This window comes from Neolamprologus multifasciatus, chromosome 2 (genome assembly GCF_963576455.1).
Source record: "Neolamprologus multifasciatus chromosome 2, fNeoMul1.2, whole genome shotgun sequence".
Classification (NCBI taxonomy): Eukaryota; Metazoa; Chordata; class Actinopteri; order Cichliformes; family Cichlidae; genus Neolamprologus; species Neolamprologus multifasciatus.
The window spans coordinates 7,401,314-7,422,362 of record NC_140440.1 but is presented as its reverse complement, the minus strand read 5'-3'; the positions used below and the strand labels follow the sequence as shown (position 1 = coordinate 7,422,362).

Genomic DNA, 21,049 nt, shown 5'->3' with positions numbered 1-21,049 from the left:
CTGTGCGATATGATGAAATATATCGCATGACAAAATGAAAACATCGTTTCAAATTATTTGCTATCGTTTGTTTCGTAGTAGCGCAAACTACGCTGTTTTTCATTGTGGCACAGAGAATACCAGCATTGCCAGTGAAGATGAGGCAGAACCAGGTAGCTCCAAACAGAAGGACCAGTCAAAACAAATTGAGGACCTTATTCCTAAACGAGGTTCTACTTCTGTAGTATGGACATGGTTTGGTTAAGGAAAGCCTGACACTGACTAGAAAACTGTACTATGCAAATTATGGCGCAAACCAGTCCCCATCACAGACTCAAACACAACAAACCTGCCGACAGTTGCACAAAATAAACCTTAGACTCAAACGTTACAACAGGCTTTACCCTGCAGCACGCCGTGTAATAAATACTCAAAGAAATTGGCGGCTGTTGCAACTTCTATCTAAAAATATATAGTTTTATGCATCGGTCAAAACACTCAACTCCAGGTACACGACGCCCAGCTGAAAACATTTCACACAAGTCGAGTTGCCCGAGTTCGAAAACGTTAAATTTTTGCGAGATGTGTCGTTATCGGGATGAGAAATGTCTCATATTGGGATATGAGATTTTGGTCATATCGCACAGCCCTATTGCAAACATTTTCATATTTATGTGGATATTGTGTGTCTGTGGGACAGGCAAACTTTGCACTCTTCAGCTCCAAAGCACAACCTCTAGGGAAACAGCGATGGTCAACATGACCCATAAAGCCACTCTGCACAGACTGAAATAAACCTTTTAATAAAAATGCAAATGTATACGAATGTGACTCTCGAAACAGGAAAGACCTGGCTTACAAAAAGCTCTCTGTGGGTTATATACCACCACACAGGTATCGCTACATTTCCACCCAGGGTTGGTTGACTGAGTGTTTTATGAAACCCGATGGAAACTTATTCAATACATTTTGATGCATTTTTTTCTGCCAAATTTACTGGAAAAAAAAAAAACCACTGACAATATCACTTTACCACTCTAATATTTTTAACATGTTATTGGATTTGTGTCAACCACGGGGAGGCTAGAGGCCAACTTTCATGAATGTGTAAAAAGTCTTAGGTTAAAGGCACTGCACATGAAAAGGTGTGAAAGCCAAGGATTTAAGCTACACACTTACCCATGTTGGCTAACAGACAAGTGATGGCTTGGACGTCAGCACCAGCATACACGTCACTCAGCTGACTGACCACCGGCAGACACAGAGTGTGGACCCTGATACGTCTCTTTCCTACAGATGAATTAATAAGTCCCATTTTCAAGATCTTTAAAGAATTTCAACCTAAATGTGTTACCATGAAAATGAGTCATTCTTGTGTATACCTTTACTCGACGTGTAGAGCAGAGCAGCCTGGAAGCAGGCCAGAGACGAGTCTGCCAGAGAGTCTTCGACTGACATCTGGACAGCGAAGGCAGAGTCTGGGTTCACATTGGCCAGGGACAGCAGGTCAGTGGAGCGCACAAAGAAGTTACCGTGAAACGTGTGGATGGATAAACCTGAAGAGGAAAAAGGCAGAGACAAAACTTGTGTTTGACACAGAAACATTAAAACGTGCATGAAGCTGCATCTAATTCGATTACCTTTAGTGCATCTTATTCTCATGACCGCCTCAAAGCCGATCTTCCTGGTGAGGTAGCGCTCGAGGTCTCTCTGGAACTTTTCCACCTGGGCCGGGTTGTGGATGTGATGAAAGGAGGGATAGTAAAAGACGCTGCCTGCTGAATACCTGGAGATACATGCTGAGAAATAAGAAAAACAGGAGAGGATCGGCATTAGGAGAATTACATGTGATTTTCTTCAGTCTGTGAAGACTGGGAAGAAGAGTTCAAATACATCATTATGTTGTGTGTGATTTGTAAATAATGCCTTAATCCCACACTGGACTGAATTAAAGATTAAATAATTCAATACACAGATAATATAATATTAAATACTACATAAGGATGAAGAAAGCAAATAGGTCGATGATGGCGAGAAAGCAGTTTAGAATAGGTTTCTCCTTTATTAGCCAGAAATAAGCTGTTAGAAGATTTGGTACCCGTGTCAACAGACGACCTGGTGTGTGGTTTAGCAGATAAAACAAGGTTTTGATAACTCTGGTAACACACTTTCTGGATGTTATCACTTGAGCCGAGGCCTGAGCTTCTGCAGGACATTTTCCTCGAGGCAAATTATTTCCAGTCTCCTGAATCACATGTTAGCTGCTACCACCACTACTACTACTACTACAGCAACAGCAAAACAACAAGCTCTGACGATGATAAGCTGAAGAACCTGAGTGCAGCAGCAGTACACACTCAGAATTTATTTGAACCAAACCACAAAATGCTCCTAGAGGGTTCTTTTAAAGCGATCTGGTTTAAAGTCTACGTTTACAAAGCTGCACAAAAAAGGAAATATATTATAACAAAAAAAAATTGAATAAAAAATATAGAATATAAAGAATACTGGGAGCCGATTCGCTCATTAGCATTCAGAACATAAGCAAAAATGTTGACACTTTGGATACATGGACAACATGAAAGATGCCAACAGCTGACTCAATCATGCTCTCACCTAATGAGGCGAGGTCGGCGTACTGGGAGCTGAGGAGGAAGAGATCCACTCCTATCTGTTGTCCTGAGCAATCCAGTGCAAGTTTCTTGTAGAAGTCAGTGGCAGGACCGAGGTGGTGGGCTCCCTGAAAGATATGAGAGTTATTACCAGCAATTCCTCATTTTGATCACAGGACTGAGGGAATCGGGACCTTCCTGACAGCAAAAATATATTTTTCCCCCGAGCAAACCAAGCACTGTTATTTGTTAATTTCTTTTTGGAAACACTTGTCATGACTTGTTGGCAGTTTATTCAGAATAAAAAAAGAAGATGCTAAACTTGAATAAATCACAATCCTGGGATGACAATAACAGTGGTGTTTAATCTGAGATGAAATGTGAGACAACGTTGTGACCGGTAAGAAAAGTGAGCTGTTGCAGCTAAGTATAAATACTTTCAGCTGTGAAAATGCCAGGATACAAAGTACTAATCTTTGGCTGTACTTCATCTGTCATATGGTGCAATTTAAGCTTCACAAATCACAATGCAGCCATGATTTAAAACTCCCATTCGATGTGAAAAATGTAAAAATTAAAACTGGGCACCCGCAGGCACTCCAACTTCATGATCATGAAACAAAGTCAAAAAATACGCATGAAGAACAAACACCATGAACATACCGCACAGAGGTAGGAAATAAGGATGTTTTTATTTATGTCTTACTTATCAATAAATATCTAAATAAATAAAATAAATATATAATCAAGTAAGGATCTGGCAGTTCAGGGTGGTGATTATTAGCTGTTACAGATGAAGCACAGCAGCCCACTTTACACTAAAACAATCTGTTCATTAATAATTAAGCATTCGACGGCTTACTGTGTCCAAACTTTTCACTGTTAACATCCAAATAAAGACAGAAATAAGAAAAAGGATGCTGTTTAACTCCAAATAAGGAAGATATGATAAAATCCTGCATCTGCTCTTGCTCCCACTTTCTCTGGATAGTTGTTTTTTTCTCATTATAATCACAAATAAAAGAAAATATAATTACCTTGGAGCTCGAACGCTGATTGGGGTCTTCTCTCGACTGCAGCTTCCCGGCTCCCAGCGTCGGCAGCTGAGTCTGGAACACCGCGATGCGGCCTCCGGTGGGTGACATGAGCTTGAAAGCGGCCTGTAAGGCAGGACCGAGGGCGCTGTGGGTCTCTCTGCTCTGGCTGAACAGGGCCGGCAGTGACTTCAGCAAGTCCTTCACCAGCTGCAGGATGGAGAAACAATACATGAGAAAATTAAAAAGAAACCCGTTTCAGAAACATCAAGAAGCAGGCACGAACATGACAGATAGAAGAGATGCAAGGGAACAAAGCAGCACGCTCTACCTCGTTGCTCTCCTTTAGATTCACCATCAGGCTGTCATGAGATGGTATGAAGACATCTGCAAAGAAAGCAGGAAAGATTATTAATGTGGCTATAGATGACACGTTTCTATCAAATACACTGGAAAGGGTCATTAGTCACTCTAATAGACCACCACCTCTGGTCTTAACTGTGTGGCAACAACTTTTGATCGTGGGTCACTGCCACAGCTCTCATGTGTCATTTTGAAGTAACTTATATTTACCATCGATGTCTGACACCACCAGCATCTGTGGCTGGGACAACCCCTCCTGGAGATTGTAAAAGTGGATGGTGCTATCAAAGGTGAGGAAGCCCACTCTGGTACGCGAGTCCCCAGGCAACCTGCAGCAGGAAACATTGTGTCAGCCTGGTTTCTGCCTGTGACAGACGTTAATAACCAGCTTGATTAAATAGCTAACTGACAAACTCATGAAGCAGCAACATCAGGACTCACTTATCCAGGTTCTCAAGAAGTGATTCACAGAAGTACTTCAGGTATCCTGCTTCCACAGCATTGTGAGACACGTCGAGTACAAACAAGTAGACCGCCGGCTGAGGAGGTCGCAACTGAAAAGGAACAAAAACATCAAAGATCCCTGAAGGTTTAAAATATTAATAATAATAATAATCTGTTTTTATATGACCTTTGCAGGTGTCACTTCTTATGCATGAGCCTTCTTTTTTTCCCCTCTGTTTACTAAACACAACACTGTCCTCTAGTGGACAGAGAAGCAAAGTACGTGTAATATGAATAAGAGGCGTGTTTACCATGTAGTCTGAGGAGGCGATGAACTCCACGGTGGAATTCTGGACCTCTGGCCTCTTGTGTGGTTCACCGTATGACCTTGTGACTGGATTGTACATGAACTCATCTGGTACTGAACAAGAATTAAAATGGCATAAAACATTAACGCTGCATTCATACTGATACTGATTCAGCAGTAAAGAAATTGCAGGGACAATATATAAATAGCTTGACTGGACTTGTACCATCATTGACCCGGTAACACAGGTTGCACTTCCACCTGCGCTGGTCCAGAAAGGTGACGAACGGATTGATGTAGGTGCGGCAGGAGCGACAGCGCACGATCGTGTTTGATGTGATCACCGGTAACTGCTGCAGAGAGGCAAACGGGGAAAAAAGGCTTAGAGAAAGATGGACTAACTTCCAATAAGAAAAATACAAAAGACCTGTTTATGAACTTTTCATGTGTCATGCCTCAATTTTTTGGCCTCCACTTTCTTTCTCCATCCCATGACCCTTCCAAAACATTCTTCTATTTATATCTCAGCAGATGGCTGAATAGCACTTTGTTTCCTTTTCTGTGAGTGTGGTTAAAAAAACAAAAAAACAAAACTGCAGTTCTTTTCTCCTCTTTTTTTGGTGCCAATCCATTCTTATGACTTCCGCTGAAGCACCAGAGTCACCCAAAATTTCTCCACCTTTTCCTTAGAACAAAGTCTGTTTATCCTCGGGTACACCTGAAGGCCACAATGGAGGTTTTGGGACTACTTTCTTTCTCTGCAATTTACTAAAAACAGCTAAAAATTATTATCAGATCAAATGCTAACATAACTAAAATAATTGACATCTATGTTGCTAAACAGTTGAGTTGAGCTGCAGTAATTAAATAAAACATGACACTGATAGACAAGATTTTGAAAACTTGTAATTTCACACTTGGGTTGGATTGCAACAGTAATGTGTTACTTTCACAGGCAAAGTAAACACAGATGTCGAGAAAAACGCCTCAGTAGTGAAACCAGAATATCTTAATCACCTCTGTTTGCTGGTTCAGCTGTAAGGTTAAACAAAAACTAAGAATTTCCACCTCTCTGGGTATTTGAGTAAATGGGTGCCAATGCTGCTGCTTTAGTGCGAAAAATTTAAATGTAGCTTCATTTTTCTTCAAATACATCCTCCCTTTCTTTCTTCTCATATCTGGATCCATGCAAAGAGACATCAGTCTAAGAAGAGATGCCCAAACCATCCCCGCTTCTCCCATTTCCTCTAGGTGGTGCTTTTCAAAACAGGCAATGAATGTTAATGTTAGAGCACAGAAAGCCTTTGGGGAAAGAACAATTTCTACTAGTTGTTTAGACTATTAAACTAGACGATACCACAGTATCCTTGGGAGATCAGAGAAGACGAGGGACATGAAGTTCCTCATGATGGGGCATACACCCATATTTGGGCTGCATAAGAAGGGAGGACCTTGATGTAATACAGAGTCTCCTCAGCGACTGCAAACAATGTCACAAGCTGAAGATTTAAATGCATCATAAAGCCTCACTAAACCGCCTCCAAGAAGAAAAATTCTTTAAAACTATCCGTTGACCGTCAGGATGCTCCTGACGTATCTGACACCAAACTGCAGGCTCAGTCCAGACTACACCAAACAGCTCACAGCTGTTTACTGAGACACTGTAGACTTGACTGACTCAGAGGAAACACCAAATTACATTCAAAATCAGGAAATACTGTGTAGGTGTAGCATATGACTCCAAAAATACATTTTCATAACATATTCTTAAACTATCAGAGTTGCCAAAATTAAAGCTGTAGGCAGAAACTACAGAGGAGCATGAATGTCTGTTTCACACGTCCACAGAATCCACACCTCTGCAGTCATCTACTGTAAAAGCAACACAGCCTGGGCAATTCTGAGACATCCTTTTGAAATACACACTCACAAAAACGACGAGCCAACAACTGACGCTCTGTCAAACATTCAGTTATTTAACCGTTAGTCCAGGAAGTCAGTGCCAGCCTGTCTTTCAAGCACTTTCCTATTGTCTGTCGCTTCACATCTACTGAGACGTCTTCACCTCACAGCTCTATAAATACCCTCCCTTATCTTTCCTGCACCTCTTCATCGTTGTCATTCTGCTCCTCCTGCTGACTGGTCACGAGTGGAAAAAGACAGCTACAAAGGACCCAGATAGTATTTAAACACTAAGTTCCACCTTTCTTTAATGTAAAACTGTGTCGACTAATGTGAAATACCTCTATCAGGGAAAAAACACCCTGCTCTGCACAACATATTTTGCATTTCACAGAATGAATCGATCACACCTGTTTGCTTTAACAAAAAAGTATCAGAATAAAATGACTCTTGATGAAGAAACTCAAACTATTGCCTGCTAAAAGGTACAGCAGCGTTTGTGCCCTAAACAAAGTTTTTGTATGTTCAATAATTAAATAAATAGCAGAACAGCTTCATGCAGTGTTTGAGAAGGCAATGAAAAAAAAAAAGACCACACACTGCTTAAAAATAGAACTAAACATTTGCCGACATCTTAACTCCATAATACCAAAATCTGAGAAAAATGTTCTTTGAGGGGAATTTTGGTGTACCTGTAGATCTCTGAAGGGGTGAAGGAGGAGGCCCAGCGGGAGTCTGGCTTTGTTGAGTAAAGCCTGGGTTTGGGGAATGCTGGTCAGAGTACACCTGAATGTCCTGATTTTTAAAAAAAAAGATAAACGAATGACAAAATATACTCACAGATAAAAATATACGAAATGAAAAAAGGTTAAAATAATGCAGTAAGAAAACAAAAACCATGAGCTTAGAAGTTGAAAACAACACATAATTGTATACTACTGTTGTACTATTTTAAGAATTTATTTATTTTACTACTCTAAAGTTTCTGTGATACACTGAAAGTAAATGGCTAAATTTAAGGACTCAGCTACCACTCAAAATTTCCCTACACCGGACTTACTGTGGACTGCAGTTGACTTTCTTAAGGTCGGGGCTGAGGTTGGGTTCTGGAGCTTCCAAAGGTCTGGGGGGCAGCAAGTTTCTCTCCTGCAGCAGGTTGATCGGCCTCAGGGCCTCGACCTCCAGCTCTGGCACACCGCTCAGCCCGCCGAGGGCTGCGGACAGCTCAGAAAGACTAGGGAAGGGCTGCAGAGAGGGACGGATGGTTTCGACACCACGAACAAACAAACAGCTCAGCTTACAACCAAAATTCATCGGGTGAGGCTATTTTATAAAATAATGTCTGTGTAGTGACACCTTAAACATTTATTTATTAAGTCTGACCAGTCAGTCAGTTGTGAATTATGATCAAGTCTAGAAGTCTGGCAAAGTCCAGGGTTAGAATCCTGAACAGGTCTCTGACTCTGTTATAAGCCAGCTCATAAAACTAGAGCCTATCACCAGAATTGGTCAAAGCATAGGTGAAATTTAAAAGCCTACATATGCTTACTTAAAATCTAGTGGGGGCAACAGACAGTCACTCTAAGTGATGGGTATCAAACGCAGGTTGGGTTTGCGTTTATCCATACTTTTTACACACGAAAAATTAGACAATTTAATATAAAATCTGAGAAAATAGCCTGAAAAAAACTTTCAAACAATCCATAGATGTTCAAAATATTAATCAGCATTTCTAACATTCCCAGCATTCACTAATTTCCTTCGGGATTAATAAAGTATTCTGATTCTGTTGCAGGCTCACCTGTGAGTACTGCTGGTAGTTTGGCTGGCCATACAGGTCGTGGGAGGGGGAGGCATCAGTGTGGGACACTGGTCCCTGCCGATAACCTGACTGCATGCCAGGGTAACCATAACTACCGTAGGGCTGACCCTGGTTGGTCACATTGCTGGATGGGGGCATGGATTCTGGAAAGGGAGACAGTTCAGGAGTATAGTAGTGTGATGTTAAGAAGACAGAACATTTTTAAGGTGTTTTAACATGACCAGAAAAATAAGATCACTGTGTTAATGTTGATTTTAGAATAAGTTAGGGATAATTTGGCACTTATTCTAAATAACAAAAAAAGCCTTTTCAAGTAGCCTTTGCTGTCCCCTTTGCTGTCTCCATTAGCTCCACAATATTGTTATCAGATTAGATGAATAAAGATCCATAAGAGATGAGACAGTAGTATAAACATCAGGAACACTGTACCAGTAACAAACTAACAACAATCACATTTAAAGCGTTGTGAATGACACTGCTGTCTTCTGCTTAGAAAAGCTGGGTCGCATCAAAGGGAATATGTGGATTGTCTTAAAGCCCGTTTTTCCCCTCTCTGCTGTGAAAAGTTGTCACTCGATAACAAAAGACCCAAGTCTTTTTGCCACATCAGCTGTCAGCAAATATAGCTGTGTTAACACTGCAGGAACCTTCCTCAGGGATAAGGAAAAGGATCTAAATTCAGTTCACGGAGAATTATTTTATCCTCTAAGAGTCCCTGCTTAGGAGGCAGCACTTTCTTTATATTCAAGAATATTTTCATCTGGTCATTCTCACATTGTTTTCCAGCACTGACATAAGACCCTAAAATTCAGCTTTAACAATTGATTTAGGTTTTATAACAGATTTAATTTTATACTCTGCAAATGTCAAGTTATAAAAATATTGTGCACTGTACATATTGTCAAAGAAAAGTTGATTTACAGTTTAGACATAGCTGTGATTTTACTGAGAGTTGCTCAGGTGCATGAGGTGCAGTCTGTCTGTGATGAACACGTACCTGGATAGCTGCCACCTTCGAGGGAATCGTAGCTGTTGGGCACCGGAGAGGCACTGCCAGTAGAAGAAGAGGATGTGTCACCGCCTGCGAGAGGCAGAGAGGGGAAAAAAATGAAACTCAAAAGGGATTAAAAACTGTTATTATGAAGGAAAAGACAGCTTGCAAATATTACTCTGTTCAAATAAATAATGGCACAATAAAAAAAATCTAAAGACAAAGGAAGGGAAACGGGGAGGAAGGACAGAGTGTTGGGATAAAAATGAAAGACAACATTAAAGTGAATAAAAATCAGATTTTCTGGTTTGGTCGTGCATGGACTCCCTTTGGCCTCACAGAAAGAAAACAAAAGAGAGGAGGCAGACTGAAAGATGGAAAGAAAACATAAAGGAAGCACTTAAGTTTTGAGTATATGCAAGTTGCTGTGTGGGGGACAGGACGTCTGAGGACAGGACATGTGTAGAGAAAGGGGGGGGGAGAGAAGATATGAGTGTGTGCGATGGGTACAGAACGAAAGACATTTTCACCATGTTCAATAAAACCAAACTGTAGTTAGCTACAGGCCATTAGTGAGGACAAACCACTGGAAGCTGCAGGGTGGTGCCCTTATCAGAGAAAGTCTGGTTTACCAGATGTGGATTAGTCAAGCCTCATCTTTTTTGTAATCTAAAAACCAAAATTAAATAAGTTATCTTTTTTGGAGAATTTTTATATTAACATCTACCATCTGAGTTCAGCTTTCTGACAAAAAGGCTCCCAGTGTCCTCACAAACAGGCGGGTTAGAAAACACATGCTGCAGATTCCTTTCTGTTCAGCCAGAAAAACTAAAGAAATGCATTAAATTAATAGCCGAGTCATTTATATTCAACACCTGGAACAAGTTTATCACCATCATCAAAACTTTGAACTTACTTTTTTTCCCCTAGTAACCAAGTTTTTATTCCTTTTTACAATTTCTATATCTTTTCTAAACTTTTTATTTTTATTACTGCCTATTTTATTTATTTTGTAGTACAGTACTCATTCAGTGGTATGCCCTTTTTAAAATTTGATCTTTTGACTGACTACTTTTTGTCATAAACTAATCTGTGTTGTCTTAAAGCACTTTGTGACTATATCAAAGTATCTGAAAAAAAAAAAATCACTACTACTATCATCATTTTCAGTTTAACTGTTTCAGTGATCAAACACTAGGCATGCCCAAATCACCCCACCTATGAAGTGTCCAGGACACATTTTTCCTCAGAGGTCCGAGCCACCTCAGCTGGCTCGTGTCATGGGCTCAACTCTCTGAGCTCGACCCGAATGACCGAGCTTCTCACCCAATCTAGGGCAACTCATTTCTTGTGTTTATGATGTCATTCTTTTCATCTCTATCCACGGCTCATGGACATAGAGGAGGGTAAGGCTGGCAGCTAACTCGAAAGCTTCACGTTACGTTATTAAAAAAAAAAAAAAAAAAAAAAAAAAAAAAAGCATGAAGGCTTTTAAAATTATTTTTCAAATCCCTCAGCAAGCTGCCATAACCTTTCAAGAATTAATGCTGCAGTCAAAATAGTGTGTGGATTCATTTAGTGCACTGCAACACTCCCGGTTCAAATCCAACATTGGTTGCATGTTATCCAACTTCATCATATCGCTTTTCTAATTTCCTTCAGTGCCAATGAGGTAAAATATCCACAAAATAATCTTAATAAAAAAACAACAGCAAGCAAAAGGGTCTTTTCGTTTTTGTCCATTTATTCCTTGCATGTCATGTAATGAATAGGTTTTCCCAAAGGATTACATGGGCAGTAATATTTGAATGGATCCACTAATCCATGTGTGCCAAAAGGAGGGATCAACAGCAGCAAACCAAGATGTGACAGGCCTCAGGGACAGAGCTCATTGGACAGGGCAAGATCCAATTATCTCAGACTAAATCGGACCAGCAGACTACTGGATTAAGCACTAGGCATGATGAGGACACCAGGAGAGCCAAGCCTTCTTTCTCCTCCTCCTTCAAGAAAATGGATACTACCAAGACTATATAGAGCTCATTGTAGCCAGTGTTGATTTGCAGTTGATCTTAAAAGTTTTAATACGAGTCCAGTTTGGACTCCACATACATTTATATTCTATTACTGCACCAGTACATGTGTAACTTAATGGTTACCGAGCCGACTAAGGCCTATTTCAAACCAGGACAAACCCTGCATGTATTTGAATACTTGATTCACACTCAGCAGTAAGACCATGACAACAAGTGCATCTTATGTCATTCGCTCGAGAGAATTTTGGCACGAGTGCTGAGGTGACTCAGCAGCTCGGACAGAGATGACACAGCAGCACAAACCAAAGAAACCAAAACGCCGTCCCTGACTCCACAGACTTAATTAGTGATTAAACAAACAGCCAACTGAGTAACACCTTAAACTCTAGTCGTGGATAACTTTTGTTATGTGAGCAGTTACAAAATAAAGATAAATTGATCAAACATTTTGGCATATAATCAAGAAGAAAAACTCGTCATGTATCTGTATACAGATAACAAAAATGAATGGCCATATACAACTCTGAAATAAAACAGCTGTAACTAAATAAATATTAGGCAATTCATTTGTAAAGTAAAATTCCAAACTACTACTGCTATTACAAATATTAGTGTTGCTGTTGGCTGTGGTTGCCATTAGCTGCGAGGCTGGTTGTTGCTGCTGGTGTTATAGTCGGTTATTTTGGTTGGCGACTGCTGTTGTTGATAGTAGGTGATGGCAGTATTATCAAAATGTGACCTGATAACATACGTCTGCTGTTAGACTTGTGTTCTAAATTAGTTTAATCAAGTTTTGCTTATAATGTTCATTTTTAAATGTATTTAAACTATTTTTCAACTAATAACTTGCAAGCTTTGTCCTACAAAAGTCTAAAATGCACTGGTTGTTTTCTGCTTTACTTGTGACTCTGAACCCATTTTGTTCAGGAAAATATTTTCAATATCATGATTCTGGTAAGCGTGGCTTCCTTGAATCAACAAGTGCTATTTTGCTGCAACAGACAACCTGTAAGACAGCAACACTGTGGGGAATTGATGAGAGCACGAGGGATAAACAGAAAGCTAAACCAAGCTCCTCATTTTATTAGGCAGTGCGCTAATGAGTTGTAGCAGTGCTAACAATGCTCTCTTGTGAGAAGCAGGAGAGTCAGCAAACACATGCATAGACAGCAGGACCTATCGGCAGGGGAGTGGTTATATTTAAACATCTGTTAACCTCTGGCTGATGACACACGTCTCAGAGGATCTTTAAAGCAGAACATCTGAGAGAGACATCACACAGGTGCATGACAACAACCAGTATCATGCTGACCTGACATTTAAATTATTAAATGTAAAATAAGATATTTCGAAAAAAGTTACACCAAGCATTTTAGCCTTTTTAATACAATGCAAGGTTTTTTAGTACAGTGAGATTCAAGATTCAAGCGTGAGGGTCAATCAGTAGCCCCATGGACCAATAAACTTGTCAAAAAAAATCAAACAGTGTACAAACAGCTAACTTTTCCGTAATAAACCAATGTTTTTTCTCCATGTAAAAACTTCCCCCTGCAAAACAAAACAAAATTACCAGGCATGTAATAAAAAAAAATGTAAAAAAATTTAATATACCTATACTGACGTTTAACCTACTCACGCATGAAACGCATTTCTGTTCATCGGCAATATTAAAAAGTTACTTCGTAACAGACCCCTTGCATGAACAAAGTACACTGGAGTCATTTTTTAGTTATTTACTTCTAAATGATTTAAAAGTCCCAAAACTCACCTAAATTAAATACAAAAACAATCTAAAACATGCAGTACATAAACCAATCCCCCCTACATCTTAATGCTTTCCCTTTACTAGAGCATGAAAGAAAACTCTGGACATTTATGTTAGAAAATAGATTTAAATTCACTAAGATTATTTAAAACCTTCATACCTTTTTCCAATTTTTAAACCCAAAGATATTAGATTATATTAATATTTCCTCTCAATACATGTTTATGTCATAAGTGCTCATCTTACATCTAGGACTCATGACCACACCTAATTCAAACTCATTCCCGAGGCTATCCAGTTTACTATCAAGAGCCGTGAACAGAATGGAAAGAAAAACACAAAATATTGATTTTTTTTTTCCATCAGCATGTATAACTGCTGATAAGTGGAGGGTCCACTACAGCTGGACAATCACACCCTGAACATTACTGAGAGACAGCAAGAGCGCTGCTGAGAGCTAGACAGCAGGCAAAGAGAACGTCGTCCTGTATATGACAACGAGCACTACTTACCTGCCACCTTTCTGAGGGAAAAAATATTCCATGTTAGCTTTCATTGATGGAACAACAGAACAGTGTGCACACAGACTGAGGAGATGAAATCAATATTTTGAAAGAGGACTGATGAATGCGAGGGGCAAAATGTTGCGCACAGCGGGTGAACTCTGCAAGGCTGGTGACGAGGACCAACAGGGAGAAATATGATTAGCCTATTAGAAAGGAGATGGTGCTGATGATGAGTAGTGAACTAATTACAAGCGTTGGCAGGTAGAGTAGACGTGACAGATGGTAGCCAGACAGGGAAGAGGAAAATGGCGGTTATCAGAAGTGACACCGGATAGGCGGGACAGTGGAGGTGTCTAAAGAGACGTGTACACTTTAGGTTTAAGATTACTAAAAAATAAGGAGTGGATAAGGTAGTAGCAAAAAGGTTATGGGGGAGGTAAAAGCTAGAGCAGACCTGCTTCCTCATCCTCCTCCTCCTCCTCATCGTCATCATCAGAACTGGATGATGAGGGGGCTGCTGCTGCTGGGCCTGAGGTGTTGGCAGAGGAAGAGCTAGCGCCACTATTAGCAACATATCCATACTGCATGCCTGTTGGAAGGGGGTGGAGTGGGAAAGGTACATAAGAGAACTGTCAGGATGGGATGCATGTCATCAGACAGGGCTGTGATAATCAGGCGGCTGGCTTCCAGTCATGTGACACGTGTTTAAGCAAAGAACAGAGTTGCTGATGGCTGGCCGCATATTTTGTCAGGAAAAACAATTAATACTACACACAGGAAAATAGGTCAGGATGATAAAACTTTAAATCCAATGATTACAAAGGTGAAAGTCAAAGAAGGAATTTTGTTTAGATGGAATTTAACATCTACATTTAGCCTTTCTCCACCGGAGGAACCAGCATCCAATATTATGGCCTCATCGAACTGTTTTCAGGGCAGTTTTTTAGGGTTTTGGTTAGATAATGTAAACAGTTTTGATGCATTAGGGACAGACATAAGTGAAACTGCTATGCAGTTGGACATATTTGACTGACCATCAAGGAATAGAGCAGGAAACTGTCTGGTGAATTCACAGTTCCCAATAGTGAGAAATGCATCTGTTGCTGTATGCAGCAGCAGGAGAGAAAGGTCAACCTTGGACAATGTCCAGATTACAGAAGTCTGAATAGTCTAAAAGGCAGAAAATACTCAAAACTGAGTGCAGTTTTGAGTATTTTCTGAAACAAAACATTAAGCCATCAAAACACTGTGTGTGCGTGTGTATTTAAAAGCAATATGAAACTGTTAAATTCATTCACCGATGATCAAACTTAATGTCGTTAAAATGTGTGACTGCTTGTGAGGTGTATAATACTGCACAAATGCAATGTTTGATTAGTTAGCAGAAACGCTCATTTTTCCATTAAGCACCATCTGTTTTAGACCAAGTGTTTACCTTTCACCTCGTTCATTTACTCGTATTAATCTTTTGAACCATCAGGTTACCGTCTGATGCTGTACTTTAATAAAATAGGAATAATTTGTTTAACAGAATAATATTTCTGATATGATCGAGGAAAGGTCTTTTAAACGTCTAGTCGACTGGTCACCCCCATCCTTCATCTTCAATTGTTTCACCTGACACTGTCCTTGGTTCATGTGTGACAACAGCTCAAGTCTCTCTGTGGATCTTGAGTTCACCTACACTGCACTGGAAGCAGAGAGAAAGGGCTGATGATTAGGGGAAACCTCCAGTAAAGGTTCACGCCACATTGTGCTTGCCCAAAGTTCCTTCAGTGGAAGAATGTCTACTTTGAAATTAACAAGTCCCTAGAAATTAAAAACTAAAAAAAAAAAAAAAAAAAAAAAAAAAAAAAACGCAACTAGGCGTCACAGTTCAGGGCAGAAAGTAAACTTGCAGGGGTAAAGCACATTCAAGCTAATTAAAAACAACTGAACCTTCGTCAGCTTGATGCTTGCTGTATTGCTAAAGCCTTTCCGCTACAATGTTCTCATAGAATCCATCAACAACTGGAGAGCATTTCCTTTGCCTTAATGTATTCCATGGTCTAACTGTGTGCTTTCATTTTAAAATCTCAAGCAGGTAAAATGATGCCGTAATTTTGCCAGAGGTTGTAACTGACCACAAAAGCGTGCAATCAAAAATATGTACTTGTTTTAATACCAGTTAACTGGTTGAAAACCAAAAATAAAACATGTCTCCATTGACTTTCTCACACAAGAAAGCAACTCTTTGAAATGCTGTGTATTTGGTCTAAATGCATTGTAAATCTTTAAACATGGCTCAGTTTAAAAAGTGTTTGGATCACAGCTAGATATGTACCATTTTTGCAACTTCATGTCCACTAAAGAAGTTTTCTCAGCCATTTTTTGTGCCAGCTTACAAAAACAGTATAAATAAAATCACAAAAAAAAACCTCATAAGCATGATGACTGGCCACTATTGCCAAATCATGTAAATAATTACCTTTAATTACCTAAATTAGTTTAAAACCAATTAATCAATAGTACACCCTGTATCTTAAAGGTTGTGCCCTATCTTTTTTATTGTCCTGCTATATTTTACTGCCGAAAAAAAATATTATATACATTTATTCTGTCAAAGTAAGAGTCAAATTTTTGCAACCCAAATCAACCATTACAGGAAAGAGTCTAATTATCCTGACCAGCCACTAAAGTTAAGAGTGAAAAACATTCACAGGAAAAATAAACCACCAGCACGTTGCTAAAAGCAAACCTGAAACCCCCAAATTTGTATACAGACCCACACCTGCACATTGGAAAGCTGTAGCTGTGTGTTTGCAGCTAATTATGTGTGCTATATTCCCAAAGTGCAGCTGTAACCCATTCACGTGCAGTGTGCGTCTAAACAAGCTGCATCAGAAGACACAAAAACAGTCACTATAGTACAGATAAAACCAAGATAAGAATGTTGTTCAAACATCGAATGCAGCAGGTGGATGAAAATATGTCTCCAATCATAAAAAAACCCAAAACATTTAAAGAAACACAGTTTTAATGTAAGGTACACAGTGTGGAGCTTCTTCTTCCGAGCAGCGAAAAAATAAACAGGAAACTGATTTCATGCAGAGTTTCAAACTACAAAATGCTTTCATCTTATTTTTTGGCAGGTTATCTGTACAGGCACAGATTTTCAGTTTTCAGCTTCCACACATACCGTATTTTTCGGAACATAAGGCGCACTGTCGATGAGCTGGTCTGTTTTCATACATAAGGCGCACCGGATTATAAGGCACACTGTCGATTTTTGAGGAAATTAAAGGATTTTAAGTGCGCCTTATAGTGCGAAAAATATGGTACACAAACATAATGAAGATTTACTGTCATTCTTACCTTGATGGTGGCCCGGTGAGGAATGGACTGAAGCGGAAGGGGTTCCTGAGGGTGGTCTGTCTGCCTCAGCACCACCACTGCTTTGAGTGACCCCACCATAGGAGTTGTAGCTCAGAGAAGCCTGATTGGTTTGGCTGTAGTGGGAATGGACTGCGTTTTGGGCTGCAAAAAAACCAAAAACAAACAGCCACTGAAACAGCACAAGGACAGTGCTTTCTAAGGATACTGAGGGATAGCTTTGGGTTCAGAAATGCAAACACTTGTTAATTTATTTCCTTCTTTAAACATAAAAATGCATACACTGCACAGTCAAAAGATGCTTTATTTTGGAAACTTACAGCAACAAAAAAACTAAGCAGAAAAAATTTTGCAGAAAAAACTTAATTTGCCCACCAAACACTAACAAAAAAAACAAAGCATTTTCAGCCAACATCCACCAGATTTTCTTAGCCTATAAAACTCTACCTGCATTTTCAGAAAATTCACAATTGCAGAGTCTAGCAGCATTAAAGTGTGACCTCACTGAGTACCTGTGCTTCCTTGACCATTCACTGTTGGTGCCACTTGGCTGGGAGGAGCCATGCCATACCCAGAATGCCCTGATGCTGAGGAGGCTGGAGGCTCAGCACCGTACTGATGTAAAGGTGCGCCCATCTGGGTGGTGCTCTGGGAGGAACTCAGAGTGCCATACTGGCTGCTTCCTGGAGCAGACGGGTATGAAACAATGGGGTAGAGAGGACCTCCAGGCCCACTCGCCGCCATTGGGACCAAACTGGGTTGTTGTTGCTGCTGCTGAGACTGCTGTGCTGGAGAAGCATGGTATGACTGTGGTCCATAGTAGGATGCCGGAGTGGTGTAGGGTGGATGCTGCTGCTGCTGCTGATGGAACGGCTGTAGGTTGTACTGGGCATTTGACGGTGGAGGTGCTGAAGAAGGATGTGTGGCATATGGCTGAGAAGGAGGGGCAGAGCTCAGTGGAGCACTGTAAGGTGCTACATGATGCTGAGGGAGGTGGTGCTGTTGCAGCTGCTGTGGATGGTTGTTCTGGTAGTAGTTAGCACTGTGGGCACTGTTCGTGATGGGTGCTTTGCTGGAAACTGGGGTAGCTTGGGACGGGATGGTGGGGTAGCTCTGTTGCTGTTGAGCTGGAGCTCCACAGTAGCCTGTAATTGGATACATGGAAGGGTAGCTCTGTACCGGACCTGGAAGGAGGCGGGGCAGGATAGTAAAGCACATGGTTAATAAGCATAAATGTCGACATTCTGTCAATCATTTGCATTTCTCTGTTATTCGCGACTCTCACTATTATACTCCAATTACAGAGTAAAAATAAACCGAAACAAGAACAACTCTATTTAAGTTTTTAAGTTTTAGAGTTCTTCTTGCCGAGTGAAACATTTCCAATTTGCTCACCAGGCAGCGCTTTTTAAAATATTGACATCTGGCTCAGGCAGGATCATACTTTTATTTTGAAGGGCCAACTAGAACAGGATTGTGTGGTTTTAATGTCACAAAACACCATTTTAGATCTTAAGCCTCCCAGAAAGTTGGCATTTCAAAGACAAGACACAAGAGTCAACTACAAGACCATGAGGATTCTAACTTCTCTCTGACATTTGTTTTCAATGGCTAAAAAGGTTTGGGGCACCAAACCCCTGAACTTCCACAATCACAGTTTGAACGAATATAGGGAATATCTTAGAAACACAAAACTACTGAATTATCTCCCTCTGTAGTAATTTAACAAATTAAAGTGTGGGCTCTAGAAAGAAAGACAGCTTACAGAACTGCACCTCACATTCATATTTAGCTACAGAATGAATGCATTCTCACACATTTTTGAACATTCAACTTTAAAGACGACTAAAATGTAAAAATAAAATAACATAGAAATGATCTCTAAGAACACGCCCATTGTCCCCACCATCTTTAGTACATAAATACACATGCAACAATAGAATTAAGCTCTATTATCTCTTTTTATAGATGCAGTATAAAGCCTACGACATACCTCCACACACATTTTTCCAATATGCAAAATGAATATTGGCTTCATAGCTAAGACAAATTAGAAATAATGGACCACAAAGTACAAAACACGCTTTATTTTGAGCCAAACTGCAGCCTGATTTTAAGATTTTATCCCCCTCTTATTTGTTTACTTAAGAAGGAAATTAGTTGGTTGTATTCCTTCTCTTTTGAGATATTTTTGCGAAGCTCTGTCCTGAAAACTGAACCAATTATTAGAGACGATTGTCTTTCCTACTTTACCCTCCACAAATTAGTTTGTTCACATGTGTTTAGATATTCTTGTGAAGCTTAATACACGTGCACGAATATATGTTAAATATGAAAATCTGATTACAGGTTATCATTTACTGCAAACACGCTTAAGCAGCCTTCCTTGAAAGGCTAGCTCTCAGTTGAAATAAGCAGCCTTCTATTAATAGAAAGTAAATTATTTTAACGCAACTTCTATTAAGACGTTAGTTATTGGAGATTTAATAAAAACAAGAGGCTATGGAGAGGTGATGCGCAATCTGTCAAACAGCTATTTTCATGCTAACAGTTAGCTACCGTTACCATCCGTTTTCAATACCCACATTAGCTTTTAACTTAGCTACCTTTAGCAAGTGCTTAGCTTCAGCTAAAATCATCACAGTCTTTTAATAATTCATGCCCATAATTTACAGCTAATGCCAGCATCGCGACTGACAGTAAATGACAGTTCCAGTGTATAAAATGCAAAAAGCAAAGCGAAGGACCGACAAATAGCCCGCCAATGGGGTGTTAGCATGCTAACGAACCATTCTGATAGGGTGGCGCTGCTCCGCCGTTCGCCGCAGAGTTCTGGCTGTAGCTGACGGAGCTGTTCAGGTTAGTGAAACCGGGCGCAGACATCGCTCGGTGTTCCAGTCCTTATGCCCGCGAACACACAGCTGACCGAATATACATGAGCGTCACTTTCTCGGACCCAGCCTTCCCCGAGAGAAGCGATTCAGAGGCTGCTACTGCTCAGAAGAGACCCGGGCAGCCTGGCCAGGTCCGTTCGGCTGAAAGCTGAAGCCTCCAGTCGGATGTTGAGGAGCTTAGCAGCCTCCAGGATGTTGTCCTCTCGCTCCCTCTGGTGGAGTTTCATTTTGCATGTTTCGTTTTCTATAATGTGCACTTTTGTTCTACATGTATCTTGGCAAATAAAGTACACGTGCTTTAATTTCTGTATAAACAGCTATTTTCCGACTGCTGTTCCTTCTCTTTTTGATGGATACCTCCACACATGTTAGTAATCTCACATACACCTTCAACAGTTATTTACAAATAAATACCTTAAACATGTTAACACCTGCAACCAGACTGGTCTCATCTCTATATTCTGTGTTTTTCTCTTCCTTAACGTCTGTCAACACTACCCCTGTATATCTGTAAAAAAAAAAATGTCTTCACAGGTTAGACTTTAAATAAAGACACTTTTTTTTTTATCATATCACTCTGTAGAATCTAACACTTCCACCACCAGGGGGTGTGTTAAGATGTTTTGGATGTCCGCTTGTTTGACATTTCTCAGCGTTTCTTAAACAAACTGTCTCTTGCAGAATAGCATTATAAGAACATGCTCTTACATGTCTGACCACCTTCTGGTATATATTAGTATTACACAGAAGAAAAGCATAGCCTAAGGCAGGGGTCTCCAACTCCAGGCCTCAAGGGCCGGTGTCCTGCAGTTTTTAGATGTGTCCTTGATCCAACACAGCTGATTCAAATGGCTAAATTACCTCCTCAACATGTCTTGAAGTTCTCCAGAGGCCTGGTAATAAACTAATCATTTGATTCAGGTGTGTAGACCCAGGGTGAGATCCAAAACCTGCAGGACACCCTCAAGGCCTGGAGTTGGAGACCCCTGGCCTAAGGTCATCTCCAGCTTGGAGTTTTTGAG

General features: G+C 40.3%; 1 protein-coding gene across 2 annotated transcripts in view; it reads right to left on the bottom strand.

Moving 5' to 3' along the window:
- The window catches only part of sec24b (SEC24 homolog B, COPII coat complex component), a 28,902-nt gene extending 8,350 nt beyond the window's left edge, over positions 1-20,552 (bottom strand). The window contains exons 1-18 of one of the 2 annotated variants that reach the window (XM_085181566.1): positions 19,923-20,551; positions 17,646-18,317; positions 17,116-17,277; positions 14,216-14,350; positions 9,461-9,544; positions 8,443-8,606; positions 7,702-7,886; positions 7,334-7,436; positions 4,966-5,092; positions 4,744-4,853; positions 4,430-4,542; positions 4,199-4,317; positions 3,957-4,012; positions 3,629-3,835; positions 2,596-2,719; positions 1,620-1,778; positions 1,362-1,535; positions 1,159-1,269 (exon numbers count right to left, since the gene is read on the bottom strand). In XM_085181566.1, coding sequence (XP_085037692.1) covers positions 1,159-1,269; positions 1,362-1,535; positions 1,620-1,778; positions 2,596-2,719; positions 3,629-3,835; positions 3,957-4,012; positions 4,199-4,317; positions 4,430-4,542; positions 4,744-4,853; positions 4,966-5,092; positions 7,334-7,436; positions 7,702-7,886; positions 8,443-8,606; positions 9,461-9,544; positions 14,216-14,350; positions 17,116-17,277; positions 17,646-18,317; positions 19,923-20,016 — 2,899 coding nt within the window. In that variant the 5' untranslated portion in view covers positions 20,017-20,551. Of the gene's footprint in view, positions 1-1,158; positions 1,270-1,361; positions 1,536-1,619; positions 1,779-2,595; positions 2,720-3,628; positions 3,836-3,956; positions 4,013-4,198; positions 4,318-4,429; positions 4,543-4,743; positions 4,854-4,965; positions 5,093-7,333; positions 7,437-7,701; positions 7,887-8,442; positions 8,607-9,460; positions 9,545-14,215; positions 14,351-17,115; positions 17,278-17,645; positions 18,318-19,922 lie in introns of both variants that reach the window. The other variant, XM_085181574.1, reaches the window with a different exon arrangement.
- Between the last annotated feature and the right edge of the window lie 497 nt (positions 20,553-21,049).